This window comes from Rosa chinensis, chromosome 5 (genome assembly GCF_002994745.2).
Source record: "Rosa chinensis cultivar Old Blush chromosome 5, RchiOBHm-V2, whole genome shotgun sequence".
Classification (NCBI taxonomy): domain Eukaryota; kingdom Viridiplantae; phylum Streptophyta; class Magnoliopsida; order Rosales; family Rosaceae; genus Rosa; species Rosa chinensis.
Window position 1 is genome coordinate 5972799 of NC_037092.1, and position 14594 is coordinate 5987392.

At 39.2% G+C, this 14594-nt stretch overlaps 2 protein-coding genes across 4 annotated transcripts; one reads left to right on the forward strand and one right to left on the reverse strand.

The window, feature by feature from the left end:
• Positions 1 to 7907: 7907 nt before the first annotated feature.
• On the reverse strand, positions 7908 to 11391 carry LOC112166226 (protein DEHYDRATION-INDUCED 19). 3 transcript variants are annotated; one of them, XM_024303012.2, is made up of 5 exons: positions 10831 to 11385; positions 10605 to 10744; positions 9349 to 9426; positions 8945 to 9228; positions 7908 to 8252 (listed from the first exon to the last, which is right to left on the reverse strand). In XM_024303012.2, exons 1-5 carry the CDS (start codon positions 10913 to 10915, stop codon positions 8144 to 8146), a joined length of 696 nt encoding a protein of 231 aa, XP_024158780.1. In that variant the 5' UTR covers positions 10916 to 11385; the 3' UTR covers positions 7908 to 8143. The 3 variants fall into 3 exon arrangements, with proteins under 3 accessions (XP_024158780.1, XP_024158781.1, XP_024158782.1); XM_024303013.2 differs by lacking the exon at positions 7908 to 8252 and adding an exon at positions 8272 to 8704 and having other exon boundaries at positions 10831 to 11391; XM_024303014.2 differs by lacking the exon at positions 7908 to 8252 and adding an exon at positions 8274 to 8640 and having other exon boundaries at positions 10831 to 11389.
• Positions 11392 to 11402: 11 nt separating this feature from the next.
• Positions 11403 to 14219, forward strand: LOC121049625. Its single transcript, XM_040507453.1, has 2 exons — positions 11403 to 11626; positions 12660 to 14219. Exon 2 carries the CDS (start codon positions 13464 to 13466, stop codon positions 14136 to 14138), a length of 675 nt encoding a protein of 224 aa, XP_040363387.1. The 5' UTR covers positions 11403 to 11626; positions 12660 to 13463; the 3' UTR covers positions 14139 to 14219.
• The last annotated feature ends 375 nt before the right edge of the window (positions 14220 to 14594 follow it).

Consider the following 14594-nt stretch of genomic DNA (forward strand, 5'->3'; position numbering starts at 1 on the left):
GATGGACCACTTTCTTGTGAACATTCCACAACATGGCATTGTCACATGTTAAACTTCAAAATTATTTTTAATTGAATTTCTCCTATATTTGTATCTCACCATTAATAAAGAATTATTTTTAAGAGTTTCTCCAAATGAAGAGTCGCAAAAATCTCGATTCTATTTTAGGGAATCAGAAACTGAGAGAAATTTGCTGTGTATTCTAATTGATAATAGAGGCTTCTTTATATAGAGGATTATAATGCATAGAGTTAGAATTATACAAGAAAAGAGAATCTCTAGATTATTCTAATTGAACCCTATTACCACTAGGTCAAGTAACCTAGAGTTTGGATTAAACACAAATAGAGATATCCTTAAACACTCCCCCTTGTATTGTCCAAACGCGGTGCTTCTCTCGTTGCCTCGTTAAAAACCTTGCCGAGTAACAAAAATCCAGTGGGACAAAAATAACCTTGGTCGAAGGGGAAAAAGAGCACAACAAACCTTTCACGTTTCGAGGTGAACATGTAGACATCTCCCCCTGATGTCTGCGCCTCCCCCTGATGACTACGATCATGGGAGTTCAGATAATTTCCGTAAGCCAATTCTTGCCACATGTTTCTCGATCATGGATTTGGGCAATGACTTAGTAAACAAGTCTGCCTCACTATCCTCAGATTGAATCTAGTTCACTTTGATCTCGAGGAGAGTCTATTGTTACTGGTTATGCTTGGTGTTATCGCTTTTGATGTAGCCTTGCCTCATTTGTTCGAAACAAGCAGCATTATCCTAAATGCTCGTAGGCTCATCTGTGGTAGACTTCAAACCACAATTGTTTGAACATGAGTAATTATGGATCCAATCCATATACATTCACGAACCACTTCGTGAAGAGCAATGATCTCTGCATTGTTGGAAGATATAGCAACTAGGGTCTATTCTGTAGACCTCCAAGATGTCACGGTCTTTTCCCATGGTGAACACTTGACAGGATTGGGAATGACCTTTGTGTGGGTCAGAGAGATACCTTACATCAGCAAAACCTTCCAAAATACATGTCGTTTTGGGATGGGGATAGTGGACGCAAGCCAGTGTTGGCAGCGTACCTGGTGTGTGATGGGTCCGAATCCATCATCTCTTTGTAGGGATAGAACAAGCCCATATCAATCATACATCTCAAATATCGAAAGATATCTTTTACACCAATCCAATGGTATCGCGTTGGCGCAAAGCTATATCTAGCTAACAAGTTCACAACATATGAGATGTCCGGTCTTGTGCATTAGGATAAGTACAATAATGCGCCTATTGTACTAAGTAAAGCACTTCTGCCTCTAGCACATCTTCGTCATCATCCTTTCGACAAAGAGGATCCTTTTCAGGATCAAGACTATGGACGATCATGGGGGTGCTTGAAGGCTTGACCTTGTCAAAATGCTTAAGCATCTATCGACACGATGCTCAAGTTCTAAACCGAGACATAATCGTGTTTTCCCAAAATCCTTCATCTCAAACTCGGATTTCAAGTGTTCAGCGGTTTCCCTTATCTCTTTAAGGGCTTCTAATGATGATCATGTCCAACATGAACCACGATAGAATCCGAAACTTGTTATAGAAATGCGTGGGCTTTATAGAAACGCGTGGGCATATCCCTTCCCAATCAAGTAGTCACTTTAGTGAGCTTTTCAATCTTATTGTAAACGCGCTCCGTGGTCTAGAGTCTCTTGACTTGGGTAAATGAAGTTCACCATGAACCTTCATGTATATTTCGTATCTAGATCCCCATAGAGATACGTAGTGACCACATTTTTAAACTGCATGTTCAGTTATTCGGAAACTATCGAACTGACAAGGTAGTGGAGTGCAATGACATCCATTACAAGAGAATATGTCTCATCGTAGTCGATTCCAGGGCGTTTTGTGAGAAGCCTTGCGCCATAAGGTGAGATTGCCATCTCTTTTTCTCATCACTCTTTTTAACGAAGACCCATTAGTCAATAGGTTTTATGTCAGGAGGTGTTGGCATTACTGGCTCAGAAAACCTTCCTATTCGTTAGAGAATCCATCTTAACCTGGATCGCATCTTTCCATTTAGGCTAAATCTCTCTACGTTGGCATTCATTCATCAACGGAGCGTGGTTCGATGTCATCAGACTCAACAAACTCATGCGCAATAAAATGCACAACTACATCATCAATCATGATGGAGTTTCTATCCAACGTCTCATGTACACTAGTGTAAGTTTCATAGAGCTCTATATTCTTAGGAATAGGTTCTGTCGTTGAGGTATCCCCCAACGATAACCATAACCCGGAAGATACTCATGAGATGGATTTTGAGTGTTGATGATCAAAGCATTGGAATGTGCCAAAGTATCCTTCGAACTCACGGGCCTCCCACGCATCCTAGCTGGGGCCATGGCCTATAACGCCAGAGTGCCACTCTCTTTGGCATTGGTGCCATGCCTAACTCCGTGTAGGGTGGCGCTACGTCCTCTCGTAGGGACGTCCTTCCTTGCAGGCATGTTTGCAACATATTTGTGTGATCTCGTCACTTTAATAGGGATCAAGATGAGACATAGTGGGGACAGACCACGACCATTCCTGTCGTTCCTGTTGAACATCTGTGTTCTTATCTCCCCCGAACGACGGGAAGACTGTTTCATCAAAGTGACATCCGCAAATCTAACGGTAAGGAGATCGTCTTGCAAGGGCATTAAGTGGCGGACGATTGTTGGAGTCTCAAATCCAACTGAGTTGCCCATTCGTCTATAAGGACCTATCATAGTGCGTTGTGGCCGCGCAATGGGCACATAAATGGCTCACTCAAATGTGCGTAAGTACAAAATACTTGTACCCAGTCACTAGCTGTAACGCAGGGGTACAGTGAGTGGCGGTAGGTCGTAGACGAATTAGCATAGCTGCATGTGATATTGCATCACCTCAAGCGGATATAAGGAGAGTGGTGCGCATTACCAATGTCTAGACTATCATCGTGGTCATTTCCGCAAGACCAATTGGGTGTGTACATGGGAATATGATGTCCAACATCAGTCCCAATGCAATAACCATCGAAAGTCTTTGATGTAAACTCTCCAGCATAGTCAAATCCAATTGACTAAATATGATGATTTGGGGAGTGAGCCCGTTGTCATATGATATGTGCTAGGAGTGTAGCATAAGCAGCATTACAGGTGGACAATGGCACGACACGTGACCAGCGTGTTTGCGTGTCAACCAACATCATGAGATATTTAAACGTCCACAAGTTGGTTGAATCAGTCCATAGAATCCCCATGGATTTGATGTAAGAACAGAATGAGTATTTTCATATCCTTTGCGTAGGACGGTCTCAGTCCTAATTTTCCAAAGGAACTGGCTTTGCAAAATGAGCGAGAGGCCTTAGAAGCGACCAATGAGGATTTTGGTTGGGCCTGAGCGTCTGTAGCGCTATTAGAAGCAAAATGTGTGACTACATCTCCCATCATGGAGTTGGAGTCATGGAAATTAGCATGTATGGCGTCATGGCCACAAGGAGGAACAACCATGGCGTTATGCTTATGGTTGGCGCCTTTTATGGCGTCATCAGATTCTTGCTTCGTTTTGCTCAAAAGGATGGATGTCCGAGTGAAGTGTTTAGTAGACGGATCATCATATCATGACCAGGATGACCTATCCTGTCGTGACAAAGCCAATATGTGTCTAAATACAAGAGATATTCTCTCATAACTTTGTTGGATTTAATAGCTCGAATAGTGACATAGAGTCCACTAGAGAGACACATAAACTTGTATAAGATGCGCCTTTGTTCGCAATCGTTAGAGGTATTTGCAAAGGAACTCATCTCCGTTCTCTACATGCGTTTTCGCATGGAATCCATTGGCTATTCATAGGGCAATTTTCCCTAAGAGCGTAGAGAGTTTCTGTGACAGTAATTAAGGTGCCATTTGGCAAGTGGAACTGGGGCTATTCCATGTACTTGAATTAATATTGATGGCCCATCCATCGTAGTCACAAAGTAATATGCTCAGAATCAAAATTGATTCATAATGAAAAGAACTCGAAATTTTATTCATAAGCCAACGGAGTACATCATTGTTTCTTTGATCAAAGAAAATCTAATCCAATAAACTAGTTTATGCAAAACAATGGTAGTCGTCTAACTCCTTTCGGTATTTCCAATGTAAATGTGACCAGGTGAGTAGAGAGATGTTGGTGGAGCAAAGCTCGCTTAAGTACCACTTATCTCAAAACCTTCCTAAACATCACACTTACATTGAGTACGCCTACTTTGAAGAAAGACTAATATCATTGGCATCTACTACAAAAGTAATATGGCAATCACCTACATCTCTTGAAAAATAAAAAAAACTTAATCAAAATCGCCAGTTTCTGGGTCTTGATCCTTATAGTCTTCCACCCTTAGATCGAGATCGCCATCTTGATCTTCTTGTTCCATGTAGAGGTCAACGTGTGAAGAGAGAGAGAGGAGAATCCTCTGACCATGGTGGTAACGCCACCAAGAGCATTAGTCGAGATCGCCATCTTGATCCTTACAGTCTTCCACCCTCTGACCATATGTTCGCCCTGAAAAACAACACAAGATTAGGGTTAGTTTCGGAGCGAAAAAGGCTACCACGAAAAACTATTAAATTTCTGAGCGTAGTTGCTTCCAAGAAATTAGGAATTTTCTGAGCGCAGTCGCTTCCAAGAAAATCCGATTCCAAGAGGGGTTTTGGATTAGATCGAAACAACGATGTATGTAGTCGATCGTTTTCTTCTAAACAAACTCTAAGTTTGGAGGACTCTACAAGCTCCAAGCTCCAAACTTGGAGTGAGCACGAACCCCCACAATTCGGCTATTGGTCTCCCCTATGAAGAAGAAAGGGGGGTAGGAGCAAGGACTGAAAAATCGAAAAAATCGGCGAAATTTCGCTGAAAATTTCGTTTTTTTGGAGGCCCGATATATCCATAGCATACCATGACAATTTCGATCGAAATTTTCGATATTTCCCCATACATTCCATCTCCACCAACAATTCTCACATGCAAAGTCAATCTCCGTGGGCCCAACACGTGTGGTGGATGAGTAGTTGGCATAAAATTCAATCCAAAAAACCAACAACAACACCAAGGATCGAACCTTGGTCATCCCACTACCCTTTGAGAGGGTTTGCTAACTCTGTTGCACAAACCTTTATGTATTAATCACAACATTCTAATATATATTCATTTGCCTACGAATCTGAAAACTTAGATACACGTCTAATCAATAACTAACTTGAAACACTTAATTACTATATTGAATTTTTTTTTTTACTAAATGTTCAAATATTTTACAACAACATTTCAAATTATAACTTCTATAAATAGTTTAAAATAATCTTCATACCTTGCACCAAATAATCTTCATACCTTGTACCTCATAGGTCTTCTACGTGGTTCTAAGTTACTCATGTAATTCAAGGTGGTATGATATGTACAAAAAATGTATATAAGGCGTGATGGTTTAGCCTCCCATTGGGTTTCCAACCATAAAAAAAAAAATTAGATGTTTATTTAAAAAAATTTCAGAGTTATCAGCGATTCAGCATTTACCGTTTCATCTTAAATTATTACAAATTACTATATAACAAGGTTTATTCAAGGTTTTCTTTCTATATAAAATAAACATATCTAAAAGTTTCACTTAAAATTTCCATGTTTTTCTTCAAATTTCCATTATTTTTCTTGATTATTTACCGAAATCGATATATCCTCGATATTTCCGTCGAAATTTCCATTTTTGGGACCATCGATATTTCCTCGAAACTCGATATTTTGGTCCTTGGGTAGGAGAAGGGATGATGGAAGTCCCCGAGAAAAGAAGAAGAAATTGAAAAACTTCAAAAACGGGAACTTTTAGAAAAGTTTACCTTGAAAAATTGCCGGAAATCTTGACCGGAAAAATGTCGTTGAAAAGTGTTGACCGGCGTTGACTGGCCGTTGACCGGTGTTGACTGACCGTTGACCTGGGGTGCTGACGTGGCAGACCGGTTGCTGACGCAGCAGGGCTGACTGGATGCCTAAGTGAACGTTGACGTGGCAGGGAACTTGGTGGCTTGGCTGCTTGGCTGGTGCGCGTGGGCTCGATTGTGGTTCTCCCTTTTTTTTTTTTTTTTTTTTTTTTTTTTTTTTTCCTGACGGTTCAGGTTAGGCGGACGCCGGTGGCCGGTTCGGTTGAATTTAGGCAGGTTCCGGTGGAGATTTTTCAGGTTCCGGATTCTGGGGACGAGGTGCAGCTACTGACAAAGGGTGGCAGTGAAGGGTGGACGGGAAGATGGCGAACCACACAAGAGATCTTCGGATTCTTATTGGGAGGCCGGTTTGAACACTTTCGGTGGCCGGTTCAGGTTGATTCCTGTCGGTTTTGGGAGTGGTGCCGCCGGTTCTGGGCTTCTGGGATTGAGAGCTTCAAGGTAGGTGGCAGTGGTTTCTGAGATTTGAAGGTTACGAATTTAGGGTTTCAGGGTTAGAGCTCGTGCTGATAACGTGTTTTAGGGAATCAGAAACTGAGAGAAATTTGCTGTGTATTCTCATTGATAATAGGGGCCTCTTTATATAGAGGATTACAATGCATAGAGTTAGAATCATACAAGGAAAGAGAATCTCTAGATTCTTCTAATTGAACCCTATTACCACTAGATCAAGTAACCTAGAGTTTGGATTAAACACAAATAGAGCTTAAACAGATTCAATTTTTTTTATATGAATTTTTTTGTTTTCCAACCTTGAAAAATCATTAAAAAAAAGTTCGAGTCAAGATTTTGAGTTACGTTAATTCTAGAATTGTTTAAAAATTATAATTTAAGAGTTAAAAATTTTTGGTGAGGAAATTATAACGTGCAATTTTGACTTAAAAACCGTGTATAGTCCATTGTTTTGGGTGAAAATTATGGTTTTGAACAAAAAAGGGAAAAAAATTTGAGTTGATTCCAACGGAGTTGGAAATGCATATAGCGCATTTTGGTGTGCTTTTTTATCCTCACTTACATGAGGATAGGGAAAGGTAATCGTTTGCCTCTCATTAGCCATGGACATTGTTAACACCACTTGTCACGGACATCGTTAGCCTAGTGTTCCTGTTAGGTGACCCTTAGCTACCTTCGCGTGAACATTTGTGACAGAAATTATTAACTAAATCAAAGTAAAACATTTTGAACACTGTTTTTAGAGAAATTTTCAAAAAGTAACGTTGCCCAGTTATCGAGCTGGGTCCAAAAGTCGAGTAGCAGGAATGAACCCAAAGAGTTGGCTCAGAAGGCTACAAGTTATATTCGTCGTTGATGCCCTTGTCGGCAATCCTTTACTCCGACAACATCAAGCATTTCTTGGCCATTGCAGAGGGAGACCTTGGTAATAAGAATCACCCCCATTCCTCTTCATCTCCACTCCATTCCCTCTTCTTGTTATGACATGCAGTTTCTGAAAAACAGACCCAAACTATCTATTTCTCCATCCGTCAGTGTCTTTGTTTTACCGTGTTAAAAGTAGTCCGCAAGCTGAAATGATATGATCGCAGGCTTCTTTCAAGATACAACCTAACTTTCCTCTTTCGGTGAATAATAAGATACCACCTACCATCAATTCTTAACAATAATAATTGCAGTGTTTTTCATCTTTCAAGATCAGTTTAGAAAGCAAGTCAACAACAGAAACGGAAAACGTTCGGAAGGCAGAACAGACAGTAAACAACAGCAAGAAATGATGATTCTTTTTACTCTTTCAAAAGGATCAGTAGATGCAACTTTACATTCAGTTCTCAGGTTGAAAATTTTCCTTCACCATCACAGTGGAGCATTTGCTCTTTTCCATTCATTTGCTTCATTGTGAACCATTTAAGGCTTTTTGCTACAGTAAATATATCACATTCACCAGTTTAAATGTACATGGCAACTTAAACTATCATAAGTTAAATTATTGTTTTCCATCAACTAAAGAATATATATGTTTCTTTGAAGGAAAGGAGCTAATAAAGACATGTTATTTCAACCAAGCACTCACAGGAGGCATATATTGGGTTGTTTTAGAAGGTAAAACCATTAGAATCCCACCCAACAAAGTAACCCTTAACATGCTCTTGAGCAACTCAATTTTATTAAGAAAAAACTTACTGTCTCCATTAGTCACTTAACATTGTAGAGAGAAACAGATCTTGCACAAAACCAGCTCTCCCCGTAGCTTGTTGTATCCTTTTCTCCCGCTCTTCATGACTCAAGGAAGGATCAAAACTGCAAGAGACATAGACAGGGAGAGAGAGAGAGAGAAAGAGACAAAAAACAGAGAAAGAGCTAACGATTTAGTCCAAAGAACAGCTTAATAGGCGCTTGAGCATACATTAAGCCTGGAAGAGGGGCAAAAGCCTCTCCACCATCAAGTCTTGAGACAAAACTAATTACTGAGCTATTACTCATATTGCATCTTGATGTGTATACACAATTTATGGATCCTTTACAAGCTAGGCATGTGAAGAAATGTAGGAAAAAACTCAGACAAGATTATTTGTTTTTGGCATTTAAAGGAGAATTCCTTATTTTACACAAAATCTCAGTTCAAGCATTGACTAGGCACCACCTTGGGGATTAGCACTTGTACCTTGAAGATGTTTGAACTCCTCACCTACAAAAGTTTGGCAGTGTCTACTCCAGTCTATAGAGCCAAGGTCGATATGCTGTCTACCATACTTTTCATGCATTAAGAATTCAGAAACATGCAGAACAAGTTTTCGAAAGAATGGAGAGAACCATGTAAGTGAACTAATTAGTTGGCACAATATGTTGGAATGAGGAAACTAGGTAATAAATCAATATTCAGATTGTGTGAGGTTGATATACAACGCATCACTTTCTAACATTTAAATAGTTATTGGGAGGGCTTTAGAAGTCAATGACAAGCACAGTTTCTGATGAACACGAAACAATACCTTGATTTCCAAATATGTGATGGCGCCACCTTCTTTGCAGGAGTGTCCTCAGCAGTTGTTACCACAGATTTTGAAATTTCATCTGCTCCTGATGCAGGGAAATTCAAAATAAGTGATGACAGGAATGGATCAGTAGCTGCATTAGTGACATTAGCATTCTCTGATCGATATCCCCCACTCCCTAAAAGCACCTGGAGATGAGCCTCACGAAGATCCCGGCCAAGGAGAGACAGTGCCTGACTATTAGGAACAGCAACCCTACGTAACCTGCGACGTCTCTGCAAGTGATCTTATGTTAAGGGAAACTAAATGTATGAATCAAACTCAGTACATGGTTATATATTATCAGGCATTTAATAATGAGTGAGATCTCAACATTATTAAACTTCAGGTTTAAAGGATATCTTGAACAAGTGCCCATGTTGCAGTGTAATATGACTTAACATGTCCCGTGTAACTTTAATTGAGCAAATCGGACAAACCTGCAAAGAAGGGAAGTAAATACAGCTTCAGTCTTTTTTGCATCAAATATCAATAAAATTTAGAATTAAATTTTTGACAACTAGCCTTCATCTAATTCAGAAATAGGCAAACATGGGTGCAAACTACAAAGTAACTAAAGGAAATTAAGCAGACTAGTACTATGTTACAACAAAGTTTCATCATTGCAAGTTCAGGAGTGGAAGTACAGCAGATAATTAACACTCACCTACCATTTCATTACTTAAGAACTCAAAAAGAAGTTTAATGTGACTGTAAGTCTTAAAGTTAATCCTTATAGTTAAAAAGTTCTCCATTATTGTTCCAACTTCTAACTTCCAACCATGGTGAGGCATCAAGTGATAGAATATCTAATTCATCCGACCTTCATATATTCAGTGCAGGCGGATATAACTCATGTGTGGAGAATTTCATAACGATAAAACCAATCAAATGAACCAACATAAACTATTAACATTTCTGCTTAAAATTAAAACACAATTGAACTTTTTTTTCTTGCCAAAACAATTTGAGTTGCTTGATGATAGATAATAGTTCGGGCAGACCTCATATAAAGGACAAGGGGTGAGAGCTGGAGGCATTCAATAACAAACAGAAGAGATACCATGATGGAGAGTCATATTCAACCATCATATAAATGACAAATCAAATGATTCAACCATTCTGTAATTTCAAATAGGCATTCCCCAGTTTAAGGTTTGTGCACATCTCATACTAAATGACCAAACTGAATAAAAGCATCCAAAGCCGACTACTTTAACCCTGTTTTACAAAACAATCTCATCATGAAACGGAGTCCATGGAAATGGAGCATTAACCATCTAATCTATTCTCAGCTCAAACATGCACCATATGCATAGAAGGCAAACCCCTTGTGCAAATAACCAAACTCAAAAATCATTTGAATCAAAAATTTCGTATATAAGGAAAAAGTTATAATCTTTTGCACAATTTCAATACCCAAAAAACAAAGACACAATAAACCAAAGGTAACTTCCTCATATGCATGTGATTGTGATAAATGAAAAAAGGTCAAACATTAATTTCCTAATTAGGCAAAACAATTGAACCTGCCGAAACCAAAGATGCTGCCTTTTTCTTCATTTAGAACCAAATCAAGAAACTTCATGCAAACAAAAGGAAAGAGAAGGCCACGTACGGTGACTCTAGATTCGCACGGGTGCTCATCCTCCAGGTGCGAACACAACGACGCGATGTCGAAGTCCTCGTAGCAATACGGACACGGGAATTCCGGTCGGACCTCGTCTTCCACCTCGAAATCATCCATGCTCAGCCGATCTACACAAAACAAGAATAATCCGATTCAATATATATATCTCTGAGTTATCGAAATGAACGAACGTAACAGAAACCACAACACAGACCCAAGTGGGAGCTCTGGTGATGGTGCTGCAGCGTGTACTGACGTTTCGCGGCGGCGAGGCGGGAGGTCCAGAACTCGGAATCCATCTTGAACGATTTGTAGACCGATTCAATCAAATTTGAAATCCAAACCAAGCTAGAAGATTTAGTATAAAGGAAAGAAAGAAGAAAAATATGGGAAAGGTTTTTTTTTTTGAGCTTCTCTGAGATTATTCCAGGTTGGTCTCAGGGAGCTACAGGAACAGAAAGAGAGACGAAGAGATATTTGAGGAGGAATATATAAAAATAAGAATGGGATAAATTTGACTTTTTCTTAAAAATAAGGAGGAAGCATCAGAAATAACGAAGAAGAAGAAGATTTTGTTGTGAGTGAATGACTATGTTTAGAGTTTATAATACGGTGGCCTCTTTTGGGTTTCAGGTCTTAAATTATTGGAAAAGGGGAGGTGGTATGTGTGGTGGTGACTAACTGTCGGAAGTCGACGACGAAATGTCCGGTAAGTCTTTCTGGTCATCGTCCTAGCTTATCCCCATCGCTATCTCTACATCTCCCTGTTATTTTCTTTTGCTTTTTTACCATTTCGGGTCTCTGATACCATTTATTTTCTGATGTTGGATACAGCGAACGTGCCAATGAATTTCCCGTTGATAAGATTTTGGCCGGTAGGAAACCAAATAAAAGAAGGATTTGCATCATTGCATGCAAAGAGTAGACTTGAGTCTGGGCCAGCTGGGGACTTCAAGCCCAGCCCATAATGAAAGTTGGGCCTGTGGAGGGTTTTGTCATGCATGCGTTAGGTAAACCTTCTTTTTTCTCAAGTCAGTATTGGAATATTGAAAATATGCATACCATGTCACGATCAAACTGGCATCAATTTATCTTTCATTCTCATCTCAAAATCCATGCATGTTTTATTGAAGAGTCTACCATCGCATCCTCTGATTCCGCCCACGTATAGTGGAATAAGATCAAGTATTTACTCACTCTTGACGTCTCTACTCCCTTATCTAAGATATATACACTCTCTTGACGAAGTGGTGTTAGCTCAGTGGTTAGAGCATCCACTACCTAAGATCCAGGTTATGAGTTCGAGTCAGCATGAAAGTATGAGTGAAATCATTTGATCCTCTTTAAAAGAAGAAAACAATAATATATACGCTCTCTTGTCATTGATCTATAAATCGTACATTGATTTACTACCGCTGTCCTCTATATATATCACCCCAATTATAATCTAATTGGTCATAGAAAAACTAAACCTTCTCAAAAAGGAGAAAAGATCATATTCCTAAATGGAATAATTAAGCTTCGACATAAACCATATCCAATTAGAAAGTTTATTTTTTTTTTATCTATGTTACAAGAGAGGATCAATTAGAAAGTTGAACCTTAAGAAAATATTCTCATCAAATTCCAACACTAAATGCCTCGTGTTTCCTTTTGACATTAATTAGGGTTTTCTCAGTTGATACACACTTTTTTTTTTGTTCTAGCTATTGCCGGCTCAATCCCCTTTTCATGCCCTAAGTTTCTGCTCTTCTTCTCTTCCATAAAGTTAAATTCCATCTGAAGACCAACTAGCCGGACCTGACATGAGACTCGTGAATCGGCCGTCTCAGATCCAATGTCTCGTTGGGACTAATTTTTTTTCTAGGGATATTTCAAAAAATTATTAAGTAAAAATACATTTTATCCTAAACAATAAGATTGGTTTAGTTGGCGAGTTGCATTCATGGTTTGAATCTCCTTTCAATTGTGTATTTATTTTTCTTTTCAGTTTTTTTTTTTTGATAATTTTTTCTTTTCTTTTCTTTTATATAAAAAATGTAGGCCCATTTTTATTTTTTGCCTCGAGCCTCAAAATATCAAGTCCGGACCTTGTAATACAAAGACGTAATTAATCTCAACAATTAAGCAATGGGTGTATCTGGTGAGCAAGAAAGAAATAGAAGATGTGGAATTACCGAGTTGCCGAATTGCATTATGAAATCCACAGTCTCATTGCTACCTCTAAAAGACGCAGTGAATACAATCCTGGCTTCCCCTCCTCAGTGGAAGCACCTTTCTCATCCAATACTAACCAGGCGCAATCTAGAGTTGAACTATCTAAACTTTTACGGGAGTAAATACCCGGCGTATGAGGAGAAACATGACTTTGCAAGACGTGTGAGTAAATATTTGCAGCAATATCAAGGTAACAAGGTCGACTCTTTGAAATTGCAATGCCATCTTGCTGCAGAATCTTGTGTCAGCCTTGATGAATGGATTCGTTGGGCAATAACAAAAGGAGTTGAAAAGCTTCATCTGCGACTTGGTACAAATAATTATTATGTTTTCCCTCACCGTTTACTTGTTGGCCCAACTTTAAATCTAAAACATTTGTCATTGGAGAGATGTTTTCTAGGACCTCCTACTACTGATTTTGAAGGATTCAATCCGCTAACTACTCTTCATCCACACCAAGTTTTTGTCGATCCATATCTGATGGCAAATCTCTTCTCTGTTTGTTTGGTACTAGGAAGCTTGACCTTATATTAGTGCTGCTGCACCAACAACGGTAGTTCACACCTAAATATTGTTGCTGGTGATCGTCTAACTGATCTCAAAGTGTTACACTGTGATGAGGGAACCAAAATGGAGATTTCGGCACTAAATCTTGCCTCCTTGGTATACATTAATCTACATTACAACTGCCACAACTGTACGTTTTTTCCCCTACAAACTCCAAGGTTATCCAGAATTTTTTTCTCACGCCCGATGGGAAGTGGAATATTATTACCTCAAGCACTAATCCAATTTTCATTGTGTCCCCGGCTTGAGACTCTTCATCTGCGGATGCCAGCGAAACTACCCCGAATTAGCAGCACAGCAACTTATGGAAATCTCAAGCAACTCAACTTGGATATTATTCTATTCCGAATCCTTGTGCAAGAGGAGGACGATGTTGATGTTAATTGCGTGCTGGATCTTCTCAAGGCTGCACCCCTTTTGGAAGAGCTTATAATACTGGTAGTTGGAGGACATTTGTCTGAGACTAATCCACAAGAGATGAGGAATCATTCTGGATTCACAAATGATCATTTGAAAATGGTTAAGATGAAGGGATTTTTAGGTCACTGGTACGAGACACAGCTGGCCATTGGTATCCTAGAGAATGCACCAAAGCTCAAGGTGCTAGTAATTGATCCATTTGAAAAACACTATTCGGATGATGGAAAGTACCCCGAGAATTATTCAGAACAACATATGGCAGTTGTTGAAGAAAAACTCAAGGGAGTAAAGACCGATGCTCAAATCCTATTTCTATAATTTGCCTGGTTCAAGAATGCCAATATCTCATGTATATGCGTGTTTCATGTAGACTTGGTTTGATAATTCCATTGTTGGAAAATGCTCTGAAGGTTGGAAGATGGTTTTGATAATGTTTTGCGTTAATGCTACAATTATTATTTTACTTCTTCTTTCAGCTTCTGATTATAGTTTGCCTAGTGATGATCTTGTGTGTTGTGTCAAGTTATAGAGATTCTTAGAACCTAGTTTCGATATATACCACCCCTGTCACGGTTATTCTTGCATCACTTTATCTTTCATTCTCAAACTGCATGCATGTTTTCTTAGAGTCTGACATCCTTGCCATCATAGCTATACCCATTAGCAACCAATCAGTATGGACTGGGAATATTTATCAGAGAGTTCTGGACTTCGGGTGCTTTTATATAGCAGGAGCTAGTAGTACTGCGTGTTCTAATTCAGCAGTAGAAGCAG

Coding starts and splice junctions, on each gene's coding strand:
- LOC112166226 (XM_024303012.2), bottom strand. CDS start 10,915: ATGGATTCCGAGTTCTGGACCTCCCGCCTCGCCGCCGCGAAACGTCAG. Junction 10,745..10,830: donor TCACCAGAGCTCCCACTTGG/GTCTGTGTTGTG, acceptor TGTTTTGTGTAG/ATCGGCTGAGCATGGATGAT. Junction 8,253..8,944: donor TCACATATTTGGAAATCAAG/GTATTGTTTCGT, acceptor TGTCTCTTGCAG/TTTTGATCCTTCCTTGAGTC.
- LOC121049625 (XM_040507453.1), top strand. CDS start 13,464: ATGGAGATTTCGGCACTAAATCTTGCCTCCTTGGTATACATTAATCTA.